This window comes from Apis cerana, linkage group LG11, assembly GCF_029169275.1.
Source record: "Apis cerana isolate GH-2021 linkage group LG11, AcerK_1.0, whole genome shotgun sequence".
NCBI classification, from domain to species: domain Eukaryota; kingdom Metazoa; phylum Arthropoda; class Insecta; order Hymenoptera; family Apidae; genus Apis; species Apis cerana.
This window is the reverse complement of record NC_083862.1, coordinates 12670119-12695701: the sequence shown is the minus strand read 5'-3', so window position 1 is coordinate 12695701 and position 25583 is coordinate 12670119. Positions and strand designations below refer to the sequence as shown.

At 41.1% G+C, this 25583-nt stretch overlaps 1 protein-coding gene across 4 annotated transcripts in view; it reads left to right on the top strand.

Moving 5' to 3' along the window:
• LOC107995096 (pseudouridylate synthase RPUSD2) overlaps positions 1-25583 on the top strand; it is a 122445-nt gene that overhangs the window by 59522 nt on the left and 37340 nt on the right. For 3 of the 4 annotated variants that reach the window (XM_017052344.3, XM_017052345.3, XM_062081980.1), the window contains 2 exons: positions 9174-9278; positions 17441-17528. In XM_017052344.3, coding sequence (XP_016907833.1) covers positions 9174-9278; positions 17441-17528 — 193 coding nt within the window. Of the gene's footprint in view, positions 1-9173; positions 9279-11195; positions 11949-17440; positions 17529-25583 lie in introns of those variants that run through there. The other variant, XM_017052346.3, reaches the window with a different exon arrangement.

The following is a 25583-nucleotide window of genomic DNA, read 5'->3' as shown; positions in this document are numbered from 1 at the left end:
GCGCGGGGAATCCCTGTTGCTAATTTATCCGCGTCGAGGGGGCAGGAGAGCCACGGAAAAGGGTTCATTACTCGCACGTCTCGTTTCTTCTGGAATTGAGGAACGTTTCGTAGTTTCTTCCAGGGCGACAGGATTGGTCAGACGTGGAAATTGTCCACGAAACAGCTGATTGCTGGCAACATTGACTGATAAATGAACTTTAAATTCTGCAACAGCTGTTGTGCGATTAAGGTTCACTTAACAAGTCGTTTGGAAACGAGAAGATCTCTGATAGTAATCATCCCCCTTAAACGAACGAGATTACACGATGATCGATTTCACGAATTCCAAAAGGAGTTTGGCAAATTTCTCTTACTCCTGTCTCGACTCAAACAGCACATGTATCGAAAGAAGAATCGAGAGATGAGAAGAAGAGAGGAGGGAAGCGGAGCGACAACCGTATGACGTCAAGGAACGCACGACATAGTACACGTCCCTATTAGATGCCGCACTTGGCCCGGCACACGGTTGAAACAACTCGCTCCATGCGCTCCAAGTTGGTCGTCGGTCGACGAGTCTCCCAAGACGAGCCGCGGAAGTCCCTTTGATTATTCTCGTGTAATTTACCGTGCAAACGATGTTCTGAAATATTACCGTGGCCGCAGACGCGAATTCCGCCGGGGGAGGAGGACGCCGACGACGAGAGACTCGTTCTGAGAATTATCCGCTCGACGCTTCCGCGCCGTTTCTCTCTTCCTCCCTTCCAACCCTTCTCCCGCGTTTTCCACCGTTTCTTCCTTCTCTTCCTCCTTTTTTATTCGCGTTCCTTTTTTATAATTCGTCTCTTTTCTTCTTCCTCTTCTTCTTCTTTTTCTCGAATTCGGATCTCGATATTCCCCCTCGTTTCCTCCTCAGAGTATCAGAGATATCGCTCCATTGGCGTATTTTCCGGTATCGACACTCCAATCCTCTTTTTCCCTGCCTCTTTCTCCTCTCGCGAGTAATCTGTTTGAATCGATGCGAGCCTCCTTTGTTTTTGGACACTTGACGAACTAACGGATGGAGATCCTCTCCTCCGTCGACTCGGTTTTAACCACTTTTCCTCTCTCTTTCGATTCGATCTCCCTTCCCCTCTCCCCTTTTTTGTATCCTTAAAGGAGGGGGAGTTGTTTGCGAACTCGAAATCGCGAATCGTGTTAAAAAAATAATCCATCGAACGGAACATTAGCGTACGACACGAGTCGCGGAGCGAAAGATTCTGTTGGAACGAAACAGGTGGAAGAAGAAGGGGGAAATTTCCATTGCAAATAATAAAATCGATAAAGCTTTTTAAATTTCCAGGGGGAGGGAAACGTTGTTCGAGAGGAGAAAATTTAATCCCGCGTAAAAGGTAAAACTGGAAAAGTGGAAAGGGAGGGGAGGGTGTTTGGTCGTGGAAATAGGATACGATTTATCGCGCCTCTTTCAACGATTAAATATTCAAGCTGGGAAAAGGCAGAATTTCGGGAATGGAGGAAGGGAGAAAAAAATGGTGTTGCGCGATATTTTTTCGAATTTTTTAAAGAAGATTGTTCCTATCCCACCGCATCGAACGAGATTCAAAAACAACGGTTCAACGTTAATTCGTATTGAATAAATCTCGTCGTCGACGAGGCGTGATATTATTCGCAACAACTTTGGGGGACAGAACCGATGTCTCCTTTTTTACGACCTTTGGCAAATTTTAAACGCGGGGAAGGGTTTCGATTTCCGAAATTGTGTCGAGAGTAAGAAAGAAAAGATCGACGATTTTTCACAGGCGAGAAAAACGATCGTTTCGAGAGTCTTGGAGGATTGATCGATCGCGGTATTCAATTTTATTCGCGTTTCGAGATCCACTCGAATTTGTTCGTTAATGCACGCGCCCATTTGTCGCCGCGTCGACAACAACCGTTTACCAGCTCGAGCTGGCAAACAATCGGTTGGACGCAAACTGGTTTCGTCGGTTTTTTCGCCGGGGAGGAGGGGAGGGGAGGCTGGTCCTCTGCCCTCCTCGATATAAATCGAGCCTCGACGCAATTAATTCCCTTCGACGGGCCAATATTCGCGCGAATTTTTCACACTCGGTTGAAAAGTAGCCAAGAAAATTCCTCTCCTTCAATTTTTTGCTTAATTTTTAATTCTTTCTTTTCTTTTTCTGTACGTGAAAACTGAGACGGATCGTGGTGGAAACTTTGATAGTTTATTATTGCTTTTCGTTTCGAGAGTATTCGGTCGAATGCTGGGGGTTTCAGCCCCCTTGAAAAAAAGCATCCGATTTTCCATTTGCATACGATTTCCATTCGTTGCTAACTAAATACGCAGCCATTTTCGCCACTTTTAAAATTGCTTTTTTTTTTTTTTAATCAAAAATATCGAAGAACAGTTTCCTCAATTTTTGACACCAACGAATGTAATTCGTTATTTTATTGCTCCACTTTTATTCTTCCGATCAAAAGAAACGAAATCGACTGAAATCGGTAAAACGAAGCGATTAATAGAGGCGTGAACGACTTTATATTTCGTCCTCGACAGCTAAATTACAGGCAGATCGATGCTTATCGAGGATGAAAGATTTTTCCCTTTATATTTTCCTTCCTGTTTTTCAAACGTTTCCTCTCCGTGATCTCTTTACGTACACTGTTTACGGTCTCCTCTCGAGCCGTCGTTAAAATTTTACGCACCTCTACATCGTGGACTCGGTTCCTCTCTATATTTATCTCCCAGCTCTGTTCACGCGATATCGAATTTTCGATCAATTTTTAATAAAATTAAATATCCCAGAAATACTAATAATAATCGAATCTCGATTCGATCGAAAATAAAGGAAAGGAAAGAGTTTCCGACTTTGGACATCGAACATCGATTTACCGGGCGAAGGAGAGGGGGAAGAAAAAGCTCGACGAGACGTAAAAATCGAAGCGGCTTCTCTTTTCGTCGCGTTTTTGTTTCGACCCCTCCCCCTCTCCTCTTTCCCTAGGAGGGTATTGTTTCCCGGGCGGAAACAAAAATAATCAGGCGGCGATTGTGAAAACCGATCGATTCGAATCTAATCGGTCGGAAAGGGACCATTCGAGTCCAGGATTCCGGTGGCGCGTGTTCGCCATTGTTCGCGAGGCTTAGAACCGTTGTGGAATACAAATCGATCGTTAACACGTCGCTCCTCGACGCAGCGCCGTCCTCGAAACACCGCCATTGAATTTTCGACTAATCGCTCGTTTCGATCGCTTTTGTTCGCAGCCAAATTTCTCGCTGACGAAATTAGAAAAACCCTTCTCGTCTCGAAAGAATTGTTTGTTTCTCGAATTTTTCGAAGAACGCGCGAAGAAATCGGATCTTCAATCCAATGGAGAAAAGATTGGCATTATTCGTAAATGACAAATAGCGGGGAAGAAATTTCGAAATAAGGAAAAGTTGGAAAAAATGACGACGGAAGGAATTATTATAAGTATCTCGTCTCGTTTCGCAGGATCGATAAAAATTTCCGACGGAGCTACTTAAATTTATATACAGGATATACAGATACCTTTCATCTTTCTTACCCCCACGGAATTGCATCCCCCCGTGCTAAGTAGATCGTTAAAGAACGAGGGAAAAAGTTTGTGGAAAAGAGAGAGAGAGAGAGAGAGGAAAGGTATAATGCAACAAGATGCATAAATTTCTGACCCATTAAAGCTCCACTTTTGTGTCGTTAAAGCAAAGAATATTTAATGAATTTCCAAGGCTTATTACGTGACGCTCCGTCACCCCTTCCCCACGGGCTGAATTATTTGAATTATTGCCTCGCAGACTGGAGTGCCGCGTAAATTTCTTGCGGCGAGTGCGGCTTCTTCCTCGAGAGAACTCGAATCGTGGCCGGCTGCTTTTAAGATGCCCGTTTCAGCTTTCGAGGATGGAAATACCTTCGATGTTCCCAGAGTTGCTCGATTTTCGACTACGATTCGTTTTATTTTTTTAGCGCAGTTTGCGGGTTGCGCGAGAAATTTGAGGTTAGGTCGCGGAGCGGAGAGATTTTTAAGTTATGTCGCGGTTGTAGCGTTGTTATGTATCGTGGCTTGTTGCGTCCAGGTGCGAGAGGATAGGTATTTTAATAGCGGAAATAGCCGCGGGATAAATAAATAGGAATAATAGGTTAGGTTTGACGAATAATTTTATGACAGCAATTTTATTGCTCTGTCGATAATATCGGGTAGGTGTAAGAATCGGTATTCGAAAAATGAAAATATTTCATTTTAATATAACTGCGAATAATTGCGATACGAAGAAGAATACGAAATTGTAATATAACGTGAAATTTTAATTGGATGAATACGAATCGGTTAATTATCATTCGCAGCGTATTCAATTTCAACAATAAGAAACGTTATTGTTTTTTTGTTGTTATTATTATTATTATGCTCGTAATTCCTTTCGTTATATTATTTTCCCGAGTTGGATAATTTGGCCAAGATTTTAGAATGTTCAGAAAGTGAAATGGATCGTCCATGTGTTTTCTAACGAAACCTTCACCGTGACGTGAATTCGTTTAATTTTCATTTTCGACGATCTTTATCTCTTCATTAATTTCTCGTTTTTTTTTTTTATTTACGGAACTTGAAACGGGGAGGAATTGTAACATTTATTTACGCGATGGAAAGAAATTGATCATCGTTCATAACGTTCGACCCACTTCTCCAGGTAAAAAGAAGAAGGAGGAGAAGAAAGGAAACCCAGTTGTGTGTTTCCGAAACGCATCGCCGATCCATGAAACTCGGGTGTTCCCCACATCGACTCTCGGCTCTCTTCCCTCGATAATCGAGTATCGAATCGGTGAAAAAAAAAAAGAAAAACGCATTATTTCTCGAGGAAAATGCTTTTGCTTTCGAGAGAAGCAAGCGATTTCCAAACTGTATCGCCATTTCGCAATCCGGAATTAATATTTATTTCTATTACACGGCGACCTCGTTTTCTCTTTTCCTTCCCAAACCTAGTTTCCAAACTTCCCTCCCTCGATAAACCATTTGCATATCTGACCAACTCTCTTAACGATTATCAACGTATTCCTCTTCTTTTTCCAGTTCCCCTCGTTTCTTCTCTCGATCATTTTTCTCTCCTCCCCACGAGATTAACGACGCGGCATCCGACGTGACACGCGCATCGGGACATGATAAATCGTTGTCGAAACAAGGAACAATAATCGGTGGAGCGTGGTTCCATCGAAATGGCAATATACGCGCGCAAACCCGCTATTAATTATCGTGGCCGGGCGCTAGCCGCGTCGATAAATACGCACCCTGCACTACCGGCCTGCACTTTTACACACCGCCATTTGAAAATTGACCATCGAAGGTATGCATACGTGTATATATATATATATATATATATGGAGTTGATTGTCGGGGGTCGACGAACTCGACGTGAATATGTATATATATATATATATGTATATATGTAGCAATTTTTGCGGTGCGAACCAGTTTATCCGACTGTTTTTCCCTCCATTTTATTTTATTCCCGCTCCTCTAATTGACGATACGTCGAACGCGTATATTATATTTGTATATAATATTTGGCGATGGTGCGTCTTTCTCTTTTATTTTTATTTTATTTTTTTCCCCTCGTTTTTGGAGTGGAAAATCTTGATCGGGAGCATAGATAAACGAGTAAACGTTTCGTGCACGTGCGTCTACTACTAGTTTATGCTAGATTTCTCTTGAGAAGGAGGAGGATTCTTTCGATGAGATTTCGCCAATTAAGTTTTCCACGCCTATCGAGATTAATAAATAGCACGTTCTCCAATCGAATTTATCGAGTTCATCGACGTTGTTGCATATTTTTAAAATTCTTGGATTAATAAAATTTTAGTTGGAATATTCGCGCAGAGAATATCGTTCCGTTTGCAATTTAACGGATAAAAATGACGAGGTTAATTATACCGCTCGCCATTACGGGGAGCAACATGGCCCCGATGTTGAAATATTCAAATGGCGTGGAACGCTCGATAGAGGCGAATAGATATATTCCATTATTATATATTATTCCACGTTAATCCGGCTAATCAATCATCGTTTATTTTTCTCGAAACGAAAATTTCTTATTTACAAAATATTGGCGAATTTCACGGACGAAAATTCGTTTCTCGACGCGTTCTTTCAAACGAATTCACGGTGCATGATTCCACGTATCGCTCTTTACGCAATACGATTCTCAGCTTCGAAAGGGAAGAATGGAAAGGATTTCAGCGTTTTTTTTCAATGAGATTACGCGTTTCGCGGCATTCTTCGATCTGTCTCATCCTCTATTTTTATTTCTTTCATTCTCAGAAACGCACGCATCGAGATTCCATTCCATTCAAAGAGGGAGCAAAAGAAAAAGAATCGTTGCAAGAATTTTTCGTGGAAAAATCTCCATCGTTTGAAAGAGAGAGAGAGAGAGGGGAGGAAAAATAGACCCGCACCCTATATCCTCGACAAACAATGAAACAATAGAACAAATGGAAATCGGAGATGTAGCAGGTTATCAGCCCGCGTCGCATGCAGGGGCCAAGCAACGTCGCCCGTGTTTTTCATCCGAAAAAAGCGGCATTTACACCCCCTCTTGAGCACAAGCTTTGCGAAAACAAATCCTTCTCGGGAAAAAACACCGTGTTACTTCTCTCTACGATTCTCGAAACGCGCAAGAATTAGAATTAAGGAGGAAGGGGAGGAAGAGCGACAAAAAGGCTGAAGGCGGTCGAGATACGTATCATTAGGCCGGAATTACGTGTAAAGGATTCAAAGGTTTCTTGGGGGGGAGCTGTTCTCCTCCTCCCTTGCTCAGTTCTCATTGTCAGCCGTTATGGTTGCAGGATAACGGCAGGCTGAGGGGCACCGCAATGCAGGCAAGGGCGTTGTCAGGGGCGACCCTAGCGACCGTGTAAAGGCTGATTCGCGCCGAAACAGAGCGAACCGACATCACCGTCGATTTTCGTCCCATCTTGGAAACGAAGGGGGGAGATTTGTCGCGCATTTTCGATCATTTACTCGGGTGTGATAAAGTTTTGGGGAGAAATGGGGGCCGTGAATCTTGCCGAAAGGGAAACTGAAAGGTCTCCCATTTAACAGGGAAAGAAATCGATAAAAACCGACGCTCGCAACATTTTATTTGGACAAGCTTGCTACGTTTCTCGTATATAAAGTATCGAATTAATATCCATTAGTCTCTTCCAATCTTGTGTATTTTTCACGGGCCAACGGACAGAAAAATACCGCTTGTTAAACATCCACGACGAATTGAGAAACCTAAAAACTCGTTCTATTGGACAATAACAATTCGTCGAGATCGTTAATCGCTGAGGGAAACGCGAAATTTCCGATCGAAACGATCGTAAAGCTCCTTCGAGATCTCTTTCAAATTGAACGGCGCAATTGGGCGATCTAAGTTCTAATGGCGCGTTAAGCTCCCTCGCGAGATTAATCGATCGAGGATCTCACGAAATTAAGTGGAATATCTTAAATGCTGCGTGCCAATTTCTGCGTGGTTCTTTTTCCAAAAAGTCTCTACTCTTATATCGATACACGGTGGAGAAGAAGCAGTAGTCGAAAAAAGTTCCAAACAGCTTCAGCTTCGACTTTACCCAAGTTTATCTGGAATATTCGAGATAACGATTTGAAAATAGCGAGGAAAGTGTTGCTTGAAGAATTGCTCGAGAGACGAGAATCGTTTAAAAATTCAATTCTTTGTAATCTTTTTAAACACGAAATCCTTTCGAAGCTTATTCTTAAAATATTCTTTATTTCTGCCTCTCTTGGCGAGCAGTGATCACGATTATTTTCGATTATCGTCGAGAAATAGTGGACAGCACAAGGGAAGATTGTTATGGAAATTTTAGAAAGTTCGATAATGATCCTACGTGTAGTAGAATTCTATTTACCTTCGATTATAAGGTTTTAATAAACCGTAACGTTACGCATTTCCCTAATAATATTTACTTTTGAGAGTATTGGTGCGGGTACTTGAAATAATTGGCGGGCGGATAATCTCCATAATTACGTTCCATAACCGCTCGTTAGAAAGTATCTGATCAATTCCTTCTTCTTCCTGGAGCAACCTCCATAAAAAATGAACTTTAGAGGAATATCTGGAACGATATCGAACTAGATGCATATTAGAAGAAGAAGAACAAAACGTCTCTCTGTTTAATCGACTCGAAAATACGTATTTTTCGCAACAATTTTCGACACGAGATGGAAATTTTATCGAATCAACTTAATTTCTTGGATCACGAGATTTCACCCTTGTTATTAGCTGCTTCCACTTCTGTTCCCTCCCCTTATCATCCCGATTACTCTCGCGCCTGTAATCTCGAGGTGTAGTCGAAGGTGATTGACTCGAGAATCCTTCCACTCCGTGGATTGAATTTCAAGTAATTTCCTTTTTCTGTTGCCTTATTTACAATGAAAAAACAAGGAGAAAATATTAATATCATCTCTTCGCTAATACCGCAACGCACGTTCAACGAAATTTCAATCAATTTAATTTTTTGGGGCGAGATCATAAACTCTCTCGACTCTTTATTCACGCGATCTATGGTCCGGCGAAAGCCATAGATCCATATTTCCGCGGCGAAACAGCGAAACCCTTTCAAGCGGATAGAATCGTCGACGCAACGCGACGCCGCATTGTGCGTGCCTTTCGCTATATATAGGATCGATTTACGCCCGATCTCGACTCCCCCCACCACTTTGCGACGCGCGCGCGCCCTCCCCTCCCCGTTAAATGGAGAGAGGTCGGAACGAAACGACTCGAAATCGGCGGAAACGACGTGTCGGCCGATGACACGTTAACGGGATTACTCCTCGTCACGCGTCCCGTCGTCCATCGTTACGTTATCCGTTTATTATCCCGTTCGAGGGAAAATGGAGTGAAATTGAGCGGGGCAGGTTTCAGAGGAAGGAAGAGTGGGGGTTTTTAAGAAAAATTAACGTAACCGAGCTTGGATTCATAAGAAGGAATTTCATATAAGTCTTGGTGCTTGATGTTATAGTTTGGTTGGTGCGAGTTTGTCGTAAGCGGTGTTGCCAATTTCTCGAGTAATCCTCTCTTAATGATTTCGTTGCGCATCGAAAATTCGTTTGCAATCGTTTGTTATCGAAAAGGGAAGTAAAGAAAGAAAGATTTCTGATAAATATTTTAACCGATCTTTGCCTCTTTTTCAGGTCGATCTGAAGCCCCTGCGGGAGGCCACGATCGCCGTCCCGACGCCCAAGATCTCCGAGAAGCGGAAGGCGGAGGAAGCCGACGCAAGCAAGGACTTGAAAAAGGTAAACCCCTTTTTCTCTTCCTCTCTCGACGGATAATTTTTAAATGTCCAATTTTATTGTCGAACAATGTCGACCCTATTTATTTATTTATTACATGGGATGTAGAATGATATATCGTTGAACGGCTATGATGAACACGGAAATGAAATAAGAAATACAAGAATAATAGAACACCGAATGTGAAAGCAATGGTTGAGGCGAAGATATCGTAGAAGATACGGAAAATTCCGAATGAATAATTAGAAGGAAAAGTTTGCTCTACTTGTCCCGAAGATGCATCTTGGTAATTTCTTTTCTTTAAAGATATACAAAAAAAAAATTAGCCGTAAGAAATTCCATCGAACGTTCGAATCGTCTGGTTCGACCGAGTGCAAAGGGCTAATATCGAGTTAAAAACGAAGCGCTGAAAAACAGAGGGACAAAAATACCCCTTTCCGCTCGATCGAGTAACCATCCGTCTCTGGAACGAAAGGGACAAAAAGGAGGGAAGAAAAATAATGCAACGGGTGGTTAATGCGGGCCTCTGTTTGATGCCAGCTCCTTAGCCGTCGAAATTTCGGTGGGCCATCGCCGCTTTTCAAGCTCGAAGATCGTGTTTCCATCCGCGAGCGAAATCCTCCTCGAGATACTCGATCCAATGAAAGATACTCGCTCGAGAACCTTCTTTTCCAGGGTTCGTACGCCTCTTTCTCTTCATCGATACTTTAATCGTTGTTATTATTGCACGATAGAGATTCGAGTCGGATATGCGTAAGCGGAATTGTCGAGGCGGAGAATTTTCGTGTGAAAAATTTTATAAATATTTTTTAAGGGGGCTCGAGAAGTTTTCTAAAGAAAGATTGAACGATCAACTCTCCTCTTTTGTTGCCCTCTGTAATTAAGATCCTTCTAATTAAGATTCTTTTTTTATTTTGTATTACGTGGCCATTATAACGTGGAATTATAATTCCTTTTTTCTTTAGTTTTAATTATTCTTCGACGTGAATTTTCCGAATCTTGTCCCGTGGAAGTAGCTTAAAGCTTGGGAAAAGATGTTTGGACAATTCTTTACACACTGTTGGTGAAAGAACGAAAGACGGGCGTGGCACAATGGAGTTCTAATGCTAAATCGAGGTAATGAATTTCTGGACGAGTGGCGGCGATGCTGACCGAGCACGGAGGGTGCTCGAACAGAACAGTTTTCCAGAGGATAGGTTTGAGGTGTTTGACTTGAGGAGTGGCGCTCTCGATTACCGCGCGTTCAACTTCCCCCAAACTTCGAAACGAAAAAATTCGTGCCCTCGATGGAGTAATATCCACGTTTATCATCATCATCATTCGCAAGCACGAAATGAAATTTGAGAAAGTTCAATTTATCTCGTTCGTTTCATTAATTTACGAAAGAAAGGAAAAATGATGATATGTTGAAAATGAAAAATTCTTCAAAGAACGAAATTAACGTATCTCTGAACGATCCTATCGAGAGGTTGGAAACACGCGAGAAGGATTTTCTTTCTCGAAAATTGGGAGAAAGAGAAAAGGAAAAAAATCGCTCCCTTTCGGTATTTCGCTAATTTCCACGCGGCAATTACTTTCCGCGCGGAGCAAACACAAAGGGCGGCGAGTGGATAATTTACCGTCTGTTGTTTGTTTTTTCAATGTCGGACCAAGTTTGCCGGAGCTCGCCGAGATCCACTTGGAAATTAATTGCTCAAGGTAGCGCTTAAAGTCTTAACCGAGACCGCTCCGCCCGGGGAGAGAAACACTTTGTTAATCCGCCATTAATCTACGTGGAAACGCGTCCCACCGGATTCGAAATAAATTCACACGGCTTCCGTCCAACCGATCCACTACACGTTCCACTCGACCCGATGCATCGCAATTGCCATTGCGATTCGAGCGCCAACGTCGAGTTAATTTCGACGAGATTGTTCTTTCTTTTTCGATGGTGGACAGGTGGAGCCACCCGTCGCCGCTGTAACCCAGTCTTCGCACGTAACCTATAAAAAGCAGTTGTTTTTATCGAGACAAACTTGTGGATATTTAATGGATCTTTATGTTGTAAAGTTATGTTGTAAAGATAAAGTTCGTAATGGATAAGCGAGATTGAGAAGAAATAAACAATTGACTCGTTCCACTTTGGATATATTATAACACGGAACATTTCTGCTTCGTTCGTTCGGGAAACGCAATTTTCGAAAAATTCGAAAATCTGAGAAGAGATTGGGGAGGGGAGATTAAAAGTTTTCCTTCGAAACTCTCGTTTCGAATCTCTCATGGATGGATAGAGGGGGAGGTTTTCCCCCCTTCGAAACTTTTTTTATCCCATTACAGTTTATGCTCTTCCAATATGTCCGGTAAATTTTGAAAGGAACGAGTTTTGTGCACCTGGGGGAAACAAGGAAAGATGTGTAGAGGAAAGTGTGGCGGAGGAGTTGGGCCAGAAAGGCGAATAAAAGAAGAAGAAGAAGGAGAAGAGGAAGAGGTTGGGGGCAAAGTTTGCGAAGGAATCGAAGGATGCGCCTTGCCTCGCGTTAATGTGAACGAAAAAAGAAAAGAGAGAAGACCACGTACGAGGTCGGTGAAGCCGTGGCGCAGCTCGTTGCCGCCTGTTGCTGTGTCCACGTCCACGCTATCCAGACGTCGTCGATGGAAAAGTACGATAATCCGACGAGGAAGAGCGAAGATCGGGTAAATAAAGCTCTGGTTTTTGAATCTTCGTAACGCTTTAATTTTCTTTGGATTGGAACGAAGAAGAAAAACGTTGTTTCTTCGAGATTCTAAAAAAAAAATTTACGGTTTCAATATTTTCGAGAATGGATCGAAATTGAAAATTCGAAGCTTTGAACAAATTTTTAAAACTTTGGAAAAATTTCCAAGTTGTAAAAACTTGAGGCTCGATGAAAAGATATCTCGATATCTAATCTAAGCAACCAACTCGTCTCCTGATATCCTCTTCTCGTATCTCATCGATCGAATTTAATCGCCACGAGTATGTCAAAGTGGATCATAGAGAGATAGCAGAGGGGAGGAGATCCTTTTAATGCAGCGTTCGATAAATTAATGCCCGCGCGGTATTCGAGGTTGTTAAGAAGGGAAACTTTGTCCTTTCACGGTTGAAAGGAAGAAAGGATGCTCGGCTAAATGGCGGGACGCCGGCCAAAAGATTTCGATGCCTCGAAAAGAAACCTTTGAGACGGGCGAAGAGCAAGAAAGAAACGCAATTTCTCCAGGGCTGGAAAGTTTCCTGACTTTGATCCGGTCGCGTGATTTTCTATTTTTCTTTTTTCATCGAAAACCCCCGCGAAAATTAGCCTTCGAGAATATTTTTTCCAAAAATTCCATCAAAATTCGTATAAATGAAACTCATTGTGGGAAATTCAAATTTCCCAAGAGGAGAGAAAATAGGATCGAGTCGCTCTTAGCAAAACTTCACGGACGAAACGTTCGAACTTTGACCATTTTATCATTTTACCATTCTCTCTTCGAGCTTTCTTATATATCTCTCACCCTTTTTAAACCTCGAATAGAGAAGGAGAAGAAAAGTATAACCTAATTTCTCGACCGAACGACGAACAAGTGAACGAATGAAAAAAGATTCTAAAGAAATAAAGATTCGAAAAAAGGGCATAAAATTCCACAAGATAAATAAAAAAAGGAAGGGTGTATTATCCAAAGAATAAATATCGTTCCTCGGAAAAATCCCGTATCCAAACAAAACGAAGGAACGAAAAAGAACGATTCCCATCATCTGAAACTCGAGCCCGTATGTCGAGAGGTCGAGGAAAGGAGACGTCGACTTGTAGACGCGTGAGCGCGGCGGTGGAGGGGAAGTGGTTGGTGGTCGAGAGCCGGTCGATACAGCCGAAAGTCCAGAACGCGGCGAGCCGCGCGAAAATTCGCACGGATGGAAATATAAATCGTTCTTCGTTTTCCTCCTCCTCCTCTCTCTCTCTCTCTTTCGCTTCTTTTTTACGCCTCGCTCGTTTATTCGCGGCTGTAACTTGGACCTTGGTTTTATAGCGCGCGATCGAACGTGTTGCTTTCTTTTCCTCCTCTTTCTGTTTTTATTTCTCGCTTCTTTCTTTCTTTCTTTCTTTGTTTCTTTTTTACGAGAGTGGTAAACTCGGTAAACGTGGTGAGGAGTTAACGCGGTCGCTCGTTTAGGAAGTCGATTTTTTGATGTTGTTTCGGGGCAAGCTTGTTTTTATTTGGAACGGGATACTTGGTTTCGTGGGCTGGATTTAATTAATCTAAGAAGAGGTACGGAAAGAAAATTGCACGGTTTTATATTGCGATTATTTTACTTATTGCGTATTGTACGAAATTTTATATCCCAGTTCGATTCTTCGTGGTTGAACGATCGTTTTTTTCGGTTCTTTCTCGTTCGAAAGGCTCGATTTATTTCTTCTTGCTTTGATTCGTTTTATTTTAATTGTACGTAAATATATATGTGTAATAGGTAGGGAAAAATATTGTCAGGCAAGAAATGAATTCACAGCGGGAAGGATTTGGATATTGGATAGGTTTGAATAGGCAATTGGTGTAAATCATTATTCGAAAGTGACTCGTAACAGTCGATAAATTAATCGAGTAATTACTTCGATCATTTGGTGTTTCGATAATAATCCGTGAATTGAAAATCGAAACGATAAATTCTCGAAGCCCATACTTTACACGAGTGTCTTTCATTTCGCGTGGAAAAATCAAAATTCTAATCCCCTCTCGTCCGCACTTTGTTTCTCCCGTGATTACGGCCTGATTAACTCGCCATCCATGTCCACCCCCTCGGCTAATGTATATTTAATTGCGATTTGAGCGTTACCATCGTCGAATCCAACTCTGTGGAAACCCGTGAAATCGAATAAACCGCCGCTTAAATTCACGGCCGCTCGGACTCGTTAAATTAAATTTGTCGTTGGCCAAGTGGCCTACAACTGTCGTTTCATCGTTCCCGATACAGGCGCGGATTTTGAAAAATCGGATCAACTCTCGAAATCGACCCTCTTCGATTAAAAAATCCTTCACGATTCAGAGAAATAGAGATAGATAGATAGATTTTGCATTGAATTTCGCCTATTTCCAGATTTTCCAGAATCCAAGAATCTGTCGATGAGCGGAGGTTAATGAGCGGGGAATTGTTCTCTCGGGCGAAGTTCAAGTTCCAATTTTGGTAATTGGTGCTTTTAGCTCGCGCTAAGATTCGTGGAGGCCGGTGTTATTTGCCTTGAGAATTGGGAGAAGTTGTTGGGAAGTGCTCAACTTCCGCCCGCCAACTTTTCCCGAGTTTAACTTAAAATCAAATCGTTCGCTCCCCTCCCCCTTCGTCGATCGAATCTTTTCGCGAATTCTCCATTTTAATATCTCTCGGATCGGGGAAAATTCCAGGTTGGATTATCTCTTAATCAACGGTTCTCTAAAAATATTCGTTTAAAAATTTTTCGAATACTTTTGAATTCGACTTAAGAATTTGATAATATCTCTCTGGTTATCATTACCTCTCTTAAACATCTTATCGAGATTATTTACATTTGTACGCGCGGGTGGCCAGTTTCAATTACGTTGCGTTTCGATTGGAGGGACGAGCATCGATCGATCGATCGATCCAAAGGGGGGGAATTGTTTGCACGTGCGCGAATTCGTGTTACGCGCCCTGCTAATCGGATTTACATCGGGTCGATGTTTCGGCTAATTATTGTCTTAATTAAAACGCGGCGTGGTGGGATGACGCAGGAGGTGGGGGGAGGGGTGGATGCTCGTTCGTTGGCCCGTTCGCAGGATGGCAAACGCGTAGCGGCACAGGTGGGGGATCGAATATTAGGATCCATTAATGTAATGCGCCCGTTTGTTCGTCGAGATGCGCCCAAAATCCACCCGTCGTTTCGCGTCTTTAATTATCCTCTCCTCCCCCCTCCTGATTAACAGATATTAAAACGAGACTCGGCCTATGATTTTCGTCCTAATGGGTCCCTCCATCCATTGATCAACGGGTTTAATAGAATCGATATTTTAGCAGGCACCGTGCATTAGGTTAAGTGCAATTTGTTTCTCGATAAAACGCGTTGTTACGCCTTGTTTTTCAGCGAAATGCCCGGTTGAAATTAATTTCTCTCTTCTTTTTTTTTTTCTTTTCTTTATTAATCGAGGCGAGAAGTTTCCTCGATATCGAAATTCTGGAGTGAAACGCATAGTTGGAAAAAACGTAGCGAAGCAGAGATTCATTCTGATAGACCAAGTTTTGAAATGGATCACTGAACTGTAGTGGAAATATGTGTGTAACGGAATACTCATTTTTGAAAAATGGTAGTAGATCGTGAATTCTTGATATCATTAATTTTATTCATTATTTTTCAGAGGAGGATCGATCGATATCGATTGAACGTTAATTAATTATGCTTGTTAAACCAAGTTGAGCGGATTATGATCTCGGAATAGATTGTGCAGAGAGATGATTTCGAAAGTGCTTCATGCCATTTTATAATTACGGGTACAAATTTTTCCACGGGAAATAATTTTAAGAACTTTCCCTCGAAACGATCGTATTTTACCCAAAAAGAGAAGAAAAACGAAAAGAGGGCGTTTCATTTTTTATTGCATCAATCCGATATTGATAAATGTTCCATATAACGATTTTAATCTAAAATTAAAAAAAAAAAAAAAATAGAGAGTCACCATAAATTCTAACCATCGTTCAAAATAAAATATTACAAGAACTATACCATATTTCGCAATCGAACGATTCACGTCAACCCGGCGACCCTTTGTCACGGCAGACGTTCTCCCTTCCATTCCTTTCCCTTTTTTCTCTCTCTCTCTCTTCTTTAAATCAAAATTTATACTTCACGGTTATCCACGAATCGATCGAAGCGCACAATTCCAAAATTATCACCCAGATTCTTCCAAGCTTTTGTCTTACTACGAATTTATTAATACGTGCATCGATCATAAAGAAGTTACTCGGAGAATGGTGGCAAAAATCCTGTTGGAAAGGGGGAAGGAATTATTGGCACGCGTGGAGGGGAGGATTAATGTCGGGCAACGGGTAAATTTATTTCGGCCGAGCGAAACACGGGCGCGGACTCGGCTGCTATAATTGAAGGCTGGCCAACCGGCCCCGGGTGGGGTCGCAGCGAACGCGCCGCTTTGCACGGCCCACGTGAAACAAAAGGGAAGATTGTTGTTCCGTTCTGCTCCAAGCTTTGTCAGTTGGATCCGCTTCGAGCCGGAAATGGTCGCGGTTTTTTCCCTTTTTCTCTCTTTCGCTCGCCTCTCCTTCCTTCCCGCTTTTATTGGTAGAGAAAGAGAGACAGAGGTCTCGTTTTTTTCATATATCCCCCCCATTCCTCGCGGCGTTAACCAACCGCGGTGTTTGCAATGTTGCGTAACGTTGGTATTTTTTCCTTTTCCTCCTCTTGCAGGATTTTCGCCAATCTAACGATTCGACGAATCTTGATCCTTATTTTTTTAAATATAGTATAAGTATGATTCATCGCTAGGAGACGATACGAGATTTATATGCTTGTGTCTCGCGAATGTTTTTTAAAAAGGGGAAGAGGAGAGGGGGAAAATGGGGCAGGTTGTCCGAGGAAACGTTTTCGATACGTTTTTCCGCGTTCAAAAATCCGGAGACCGGTGGAATATGGACTTGACGGCCGACCACGTCGGTCACTATCTACTGAACTAGCAACCGCGGATGATAAATGTCGTTTCCAAATTATTATACCGCCTTATCTTCGATCGACGTTCCAATTTTTATGCCCCTTTGCTTCCAATCTTTTGTTCTCTCTCTCTCTCTTTCTCTTCCCCTTCTTTCTTCTCCTTTTTTTTTTTAACTTCTTTCAGTCCAGATAGGAGAATTTATGAAAGTTAATACGCTTTTCAACTTCACGTTCTCGGATTCTTTTTTCTCAAATCCTTTCCAATCTGATTATATTATTCTCGAGAGCATTACGCGAAATCTTTTTTTCTTTTTTTTTTTTTTAAATTAGAAAAATAATCGAGAAAATTAACAGTGTTTATTATTAATTTATTATTAATCGTGGGAGAAGCGAATTGGACGTATTCTCTCTCTGGTCGAAATAATATGTAATTATTGCAAGAAAAAATTTATTCCTCTCCTCTCTTCCGTCTCCTTCGATCAGTGATCTTTCACAGCAATTAAGCTTATTCTTCTCTCGTTCCAGGCGAAGCTAGAGACGAAGGCGCTGAAAGCGAAGAGGCCAGGATTCACGGACGAGCGGTACAACGAGACGAGCTATTACGTGGAGAATGGTGAGCGAATCTTTGAACGTTTATAAAAACACTTAAAAATGTTTAGTAATGCTGCGTTGTCGGCAATTAATCGGCGCTGATTTACGATCGCTATAATTATCTTACAATTAACCGTCGATTGTTTGCGTTTAAAGAGTAAATAACCGAGGGAAAGACAGACCGTTTAAACTGCTTCGTCTTCTTAACCTTGAAATTAGCACTGGTTGTGAAAATTTTGTCGATCGCGAGTCACTAATTCGGGTCGAGATTTTTCGCCCGAATTCAGAAAAAAGGAGAGGAGGAGGATGAAAAGTCTTGGTTCCGGTATCGAATAGAATTCGAAAAGAATATTTCTGGCGGAACAATCAATTTTTTTCTTCTTTTATCATCGATCACAATACCCTTTTAACCTCTGTACAAAAGTCGCGTGGCTTCCAGTCGAAAGATAACTCGATAAACCCGGGCCAGGGTCGATGAAAACGAAAACACAGTCGAAAGAGCTTCTCACCCTCGACGACCCCCTTTTGTCCCCGTTCGATTTCGTTGGCATTGTGAAGCCGAGGGAGACACAGCAGCTCGGATCATTGTTCGAATCGCGGCCATTCGTTGGATTATCCGCGATTATCTCTTGGCGAACAGAGAGAGAGAGAGAGAGAGAGAGAGTCTGTGAAAGCTGCAGTTACTGTTACCGTAAGGTCGAATGCAGATGAACCGATTAACGAGTATCATCGTTTCCTCGTTTTCCAAGATAGGAGAAAACGTTTGCATTTAAAACGTTCCTTTTCGATCGACAGCGATGCTCGTGTCGTTAAGAAGCTGGATTTTTATCGAGGAATTTTATTTACTCGTCCGATCGTGTTGAGGAGAGAGGAAGAAAATTATTCGTCTTTCTATTTCGTTCGTAAATAATGAAACTCAAGTTTTATGGAGATAGTAAAATAATATCTTCAACGCTGCAAAGTGTGGTATTTTAAAATTTGATGTGACACACGTTTTGGTATGACAGTCTTCGTCATAATAGTCTCCATTTCAATTATAAAAGCCATCTTTCTAAGCGAGTTAAGGCCAGCCAAAAATATAGTCGCCATTAGAGAATGTCGAGAAGCTGCTTGATATTCTATAAATACAATTAAACTCAATAAACTTCGTTTCTTTACAAATACGTAATTTGTAGCCGTAGCTACACGCGTGGTAATCTCCGTTTTAATCGAAACTCATCCTTTCCCAGATGAGTCGGATGAAAATATAACCGCGATGTCAAAGTCTCTAATCTGAGTTAGCACAAGATCAAGTGTTTATCAAGAGACTGTATCGTTTGAATCATCATCGTTCGAATTAAAACGCTCCTTCGATGAATTGTTCGCGTAGAATTGGCAACCTGTCATCGTTCGTACATCGTTAATCAAGAAAACCAGTTACAACTTCTCTTTCCCGATTAATCAATCGATAACCTAACCTCAAACTTACGTCTCCCTCTGCTTTCGTTCAACGGGAAACATATGCCACTTTTCACTTCAAAATTCGATCGAAAACGCGTCGCTCTAAACGCGAATAGAGTGGAAACAAGCCGACATTTATCGAACGTCAGTTCAACCGTAATTAAAGTAGTTCCTCGTGGCGATGCCGGCTCCCTCTCTGCTCCCATCGCATTATCGACATTCCATGGGAATTGTTTGATAGACGAACGCTGATTGGCCGTGCTCATTAACGGAAGCAACGTTTATCCGTCGATAACGAAGGGCCGAAGAACATTATAGGAAGTTGGAAGGGAAAATTGGAAAATACTACTCCACGATTTTCTTTTGATATTCGAGAAAAAAAAGAAAAAAGGATCGATTTCAGGGATTCTTGCCGAATATTGGTTTCATTTTGATTTTGATGAAAGAGATTCGCGATTATTTTATTCGTCGATAAACGAAAGAAGATTATAATTTTTGATTCAACGAGTATATTTGCAAGTGTGTATCTTATGTATTTCTCAACTTTTAAAATAAAATTAACTCGAGTAAAATTTCTTGAGTAAAATTGTCACGCACGATTATTATTTATCGTGCACACACAGATGTTTTAGCATAATTGGGTGTTTCCAAGGATTTTCAGTTAGCGGATAGATCAAAGATGGATTCGAGTGGCTAAATATTTCTGCCCCTATCTTACTCGAGGAATCCTTTAATCTTCTTTCTTCCTTTCGAGGAAGGATAACTTCTGCCACCACTTAGAACCAAAGTTTTCGCCAACTTTCCCAGACTTCTCGCGGATCTACATTCAAAAAGGAACGATAAACCTTGTACGTTCTTCTATTTCGAACGGGTCTATACCCTTCTCCACGATATTTCCATTAAGAGATTGCAAAATAGCCGAGTTGAAGCCGGCTATCACGACCCCCTAGAATTTTTGAACGTAAATCATGTTTCAATTATTCGAATGTATTTTCCCAATCTTGCATACGATCTCGAAAGGGAATCTAATTAGAAGGATCGAGTTCTAAAATGGCAGAGATTTTTAATGATAATAATAAAAAAATACGCGCAGCCAGCATAAAGGTATATACGTAAAAAAGAAAATTAATTAATGGACGATTCGTGACGTTCGCATTACAATGATACGAAATCCTTCGATCAACAATCCCTTCGATCTATCTTCCACCATCCTCGCAATAGGGACGATCCCTCGCGTCAAAATCGGTCAAAATCCACTCCAATGGCCAATCCTACATCGATCGTGTGCAACTTCGTTTATTACCATTCGCAGCAGTCGAGAATCCGCGATAACAAGAGAGGAGGAGTTGGCCGAGAGTCGAAAGACGTGGCGGCACATGCTCGAAGGCGCACACGTAAGAAGAATACGGAGGTTGGCTAGATCGCGAAAGAGGATGAGAAGGATCGTGAAGCGGGGATAGGAGGAGAAGAAGGCGAAGGGGCGGGGGGGTAGAGAAATCGATCGAATATTTAGAGCTATAGGTGCGCGTATCGACAACCGATATCTGCTCCACATTCGAATAATAGACTCGCACGGGTGACGACGTGCCGGTGGGGTATCCTCCAGCTGCTCCTCGAACGAAACAAAGACCTATTAATGCCACTCGAAAGACACACACAGATATACACGCACACAACCACAATGTCTACACATGCTCACTCTCTCTTCTCCAATTCTCTCGATGGACGTTCTCCCTTAACGCGAGAAACGCGCATTCCATTACCGGAGACTCGTGACACCGGCACCGATACCGACAGAGTCCTGTTTCTCCTATCTTCTCTCCCTTCTCCACCCCTCCCCACCACGCCACACTCTTTCGACGAAGCGTAGTCTTCTTGGACACGGTTATATCGATATTCCAACAAGTAGCTCCTATAGCGTTTCGCTATCGTTCTTTCTTTCTTTCTTCTTTTCTTCTTTTCCATTACCACGTAATCTTGAACCCACGGTTATGCATTATTCCAACAAGTATGCATCCTCTCGCGGTTTTCTCGTATATTTTTTCGGTGACGTGGACTCGACGAACATGGTTATACTACGCGACAAGTGTACACTGTTTACTGGTGGAAAGATGTCTCGCGGGACGGGCGAGGGGCAAGAGGAGTGCGCTCCTATCCCCACTTTGTCGACGCTTTGTTGACGATCTTGACACCACACGTTACGCTTGGTAATAATGGAAGAGTTATTAATATTCAAAATTGTAAAATTTATTTTCATTCAACGAAGTATTGTTAATCTTAACCACTCGAATACGAAATTACGAATTTGTAAATCAAGTTATCGTTGCAAATAGTTAACTAGCCTAAAATTTTTATATTATATTAAAATTCTCTATTACCTATAATGCATCGAGGTTTTAGATGTTAGATCGTTTTGAATTAGTATACGCGACAAATATAGGCGTTCTTTCCAAATTAATTTCTTTCTCGTAGTGTTTCGCTATCGCTCTTTCGATGACAGTGACTTGAATTTGACTTGAAATATATATATATATTTCCAACATAGTGTATATATATTTTCTCGTAACTCTCACACATTTTCAGTTATGTAGTTTTGAACACGTCATATAGATATTCCAACAAGTGTATATATCTCTTGCGGGTTCTGCATTGCTCTCGCATTGTTTCGTAGTGACGTAGTCTGTTGGACGCGGTTTATACCAATATTCCAACAGATATATATATATATATATATATATATATATATATATATATATATATATATATATATATATGTATCTTCTCTCATAGCTGTTCTCCTTCTTGGTTATAGCGATATTCCAACTGGTATATATCTTCTCTCGTAGCTGTATTACTCTCATTTCTTTGATGACGTAGTTTTATAAATATACTTGTACCGATATTCCAACAAATACGTGTCTCCTTTGCTCACGCATTTTTTCCACACGGCCGCACTCTCGGATATTGAATACTTTCGAATAAGTATTGTGTCTGTATTGTTTCGACATTTTTCCCGATATTCTAAAAGATATCCATCTTTTTCCAGTAGTTTTATGCTGCTTGTACAAGCGATTGTCTGCAGTCTTGGATAACAAAGAGGATCAAACCTCGATGTGTATCTTGGATGTGTAGCATGGATCGATGGGTTTCAAAGGCGCTTTGAGTTTCATTTGATCTGCGAATTGCATGGATTGTCGTGTCGGCTTATGAATATCGTTAACGAGATGAATGGGGAAGCCTTTTGAGAGGAAGAATTTGTATCGATTGGTTGCACATTTACATGTGCATTATTAGAAAAATAAACACGTTTGACCAGCGTGTTAACAGCATTGTAGAGTATTCGATCAGATTAGAAGAACCAAGGATTTTTGCCGGTAAGGTTTCATGCCTAAATCTTTCACTTCTACGACTGTTGGAATTATCAAAACTACAACTACATTTACCAGTATTATTTAATCAGTAATTAATGACTGCCTATTCTTTTAATCTCTCGTATCGAAAACAAATTTAACTTCGCTTCGAATCGTAGATAGAGCCGAGATCACGGTGATCACAAATTTCCTCCGTTATCACCCTCTCGAATCGTGGTCGTCGCGTCAAGCCAGAAACCAAACTTCCAAATCCCAGAACCGCATCGAAGAAGAACGTTCCGTTATCCGTGCCAGATTGACACGGGGGAGGGAGGCGATCGAGCCTCGGCGGGGTACACAACGGCAGGGTGGGTGGGTGGGGCCACTACGTGAGTCAAATCTAGATCCGATCCTATCTCAAGTTTTTTTGAGGAGGCAAGAGCGCGCTATTGGCCGGAGGGATCCTTGGCTCACGGTTTGCTTGCTCTGTCCCGCTCCTCCTCTCCTATCTTTCCCCTCCCCTTCCTTCGCGTCTTCTCGCCTCTCTCCCTTTTAAACTTCTTCTCGCTCGTGTTCGTACAAGTGTTGGAGGACGGTTAGCAGGTGGCTCTGTATGTTTGTCTCTATATGAATTTGTCTATATATAGACAATATGTATAGAAATCTCTTTGTGGTATTTTACGATGGAATATATTTCTTTAGGAAGATATATTTCTTTTTCGTTTTCACATTTAAAATCGTAGAATTATCAGAGATCTTGAGATTAGTATATTTTTCATTATATCCTACATATTCATCATACGCCGCATTCCTCTTTTTAAAATACGCAAATATTGTGATAATATTTTTGAAAATCTCGCGATTTTTTAATGCTCTCGAACGAGCATCGTCACTCGTTATTACGCTTGTGCAAAATCGTGCGCGAGATCCGTGGCTTTAAAGTATCTTTTTCATCCGTCCCATTATTACTTGCTCCGTAACAGGAGTACAATGATGTAGAGAAACTCTTTCTCTCAACCTTTTCCTGTTATTAAACTAGAACTAGGGTAGGCGAGCGTTTTTGTCACGGAAAAAACTGTGACAAGAAATTTCCTATTTCCTATCAAACTCTTAATAAAATCCTTTTAATTTCCAAGTTTTTCGCATTCGAAAAATATATCGTGAAATTGGAACGATTCAAAGTCGATCGATGGACTTCTCCTTTCCGTCGCATACATATATATATATTTTCTTTTGTACTTTATATCTCAAACGATTCTCGATTCGAGGAGGAATATTTCTCCGTTTCTTCTTTCTTCTCTCCAATTTTTTTTTTTTTCTTTTTTATTGTGCGGCTCGGAAACTCTGCCCATCACCGCGTCTTCATTCGACGATTCACAGCCATCCTCCTCGGGGCTACGATTCGCCGCGACTTTGCGGCTAGTTTCGAGCGGCTCTCCTTGCTCCTTCCATCCCGGTTTTACATTTCCAAACACTTTGACGACGCTCTTCGCGTCCTTCCAACCACCGACGTCTTTCTGACGTGTAACACGCGTTAAGGGAATTGTTTCGAAAATATTCGAAATTTAAAAGGAGGAGGGATACTCGTTCGAGATACTCGAGCATTGAATATCTCGTGACTCGTTATACTCGAGGGTGCAAGCTTATAAAAATGGTATAATATATCGCCGGAGATTATTTAGTTATTATAAAAAAAGGAGGTCGATGGTTATTATCATAAAAAGGCATAAGTCTCTGCTTTATTTGATCGTTATGCACGAGTAGTAGCTAGTTAGTCTCTCTATATTATAAATAGGGGAATGTAAATTGTAAATTGCCTATTACGAACTTACGCTGTTTATTTTTATCCATTATTTATAATGCATCTTGAAAGATACATATATATATATATAAGAAATTAGAAAAATCTCTCTTTCAATATAATCAACCAACGACGTTCAAGAGATTATCCTCTTTCCTCTCTCAATTTAAATTCCCCCATTAAATTCGTACGAATCCTTATCGATCTTTATCAATCTCTTACCAAACCAAACTTAAACTTAAAAAGAAGAAGACACTTCAGAAACACTCGCTCCTCATTAACGAAGATTCTTCCTCGGATAAACTGTCACACATCGCACGCGAATCCCTTAATCTCGCCAAGCCACGGCAGATTCCATAGGTGGGCTTCGCCCTGTATAATTCTGCGGCCAGATAAGATTAGTTTGGATAGATCTTGGGTGGGGGAGACGCGTTGGATAGATAGACACGGGTCGACGATTCGGCTGGTAATGATACGGTTGGATACGAAGGGAAGGCGCTTTCTTACTCGATTGTTTCCCGATAAGAGGCGGGATATATCAACGATTCCTCGACGCCGTCTGGAATTCCCCAGGGGAGCCGCGCCAAATTTCTTTCACTTCTCGATTTTTTAATCACTTGATGCGCGTTTTAAATCGAACGAAGTTTTCAATGATTTTTTTTTTTTGTATGTATATTTAGGATAGGATAGGAGTCGAATTAATCATCGAAGTTGAAGTTCTCCTTAAGGGAGAGGGTATCGAGAGAAAATTTCGAGCGACGATTTTAATTTAACATTGTGTCTGACATTTTTTTGCGTCGTGATATAACGAAATTTCGTCGATAACGAAATTTTGGTTAAAAAAAAAAAAAATAAATAACAAGTTGCTTTATTTCGTTCGTATTTATTTTAGCGATGTAACGTTTGTTTTTATTTCCATTCATTTATTTTCTTTTAATTGATAAACGTGGAATACCTATATTTCATCTTCGTTTTTTCCCTCCTGCCGTTTTATATAACTTTGTTGTTTTTATTTTTCTTGTTTCATTTTTCCCGAGCAAACAAATTTTTTTTCTTTCTTTTTTTTTTGAAAACAGTAAAGATAGAATGTTTTTTTGTTTTATTTATTTATTTATTTATTTATACTTTGTCCTTAAAGTGTACATGGAATTCAGATAAATGTTATGGGTTTGTGTAATTCGACTGGCCGGACCAGATTGCATATTTGTTTAAATTCCATCGTGTTTGCCCGCTCGTTCGTCTTCTGGTATTCGGGAAAATATGGCGGGCGAATAAAATATTGCTAGTTGGATATGATATAAGTTTATGATTCGAGAATGATACAGTTTGTCCGATTTTATTCGACTTTATTTCGTGGCTTATACGTCCGACCGCGTATCCGGATTTTCCATTTGGAGAACACCTAACCTAACCTAACCTAATTTTTTTTTTTTTTCGTTACTGTCGAATTCCCTTTTCAATTATACGATACTACGTGTAAACGTAA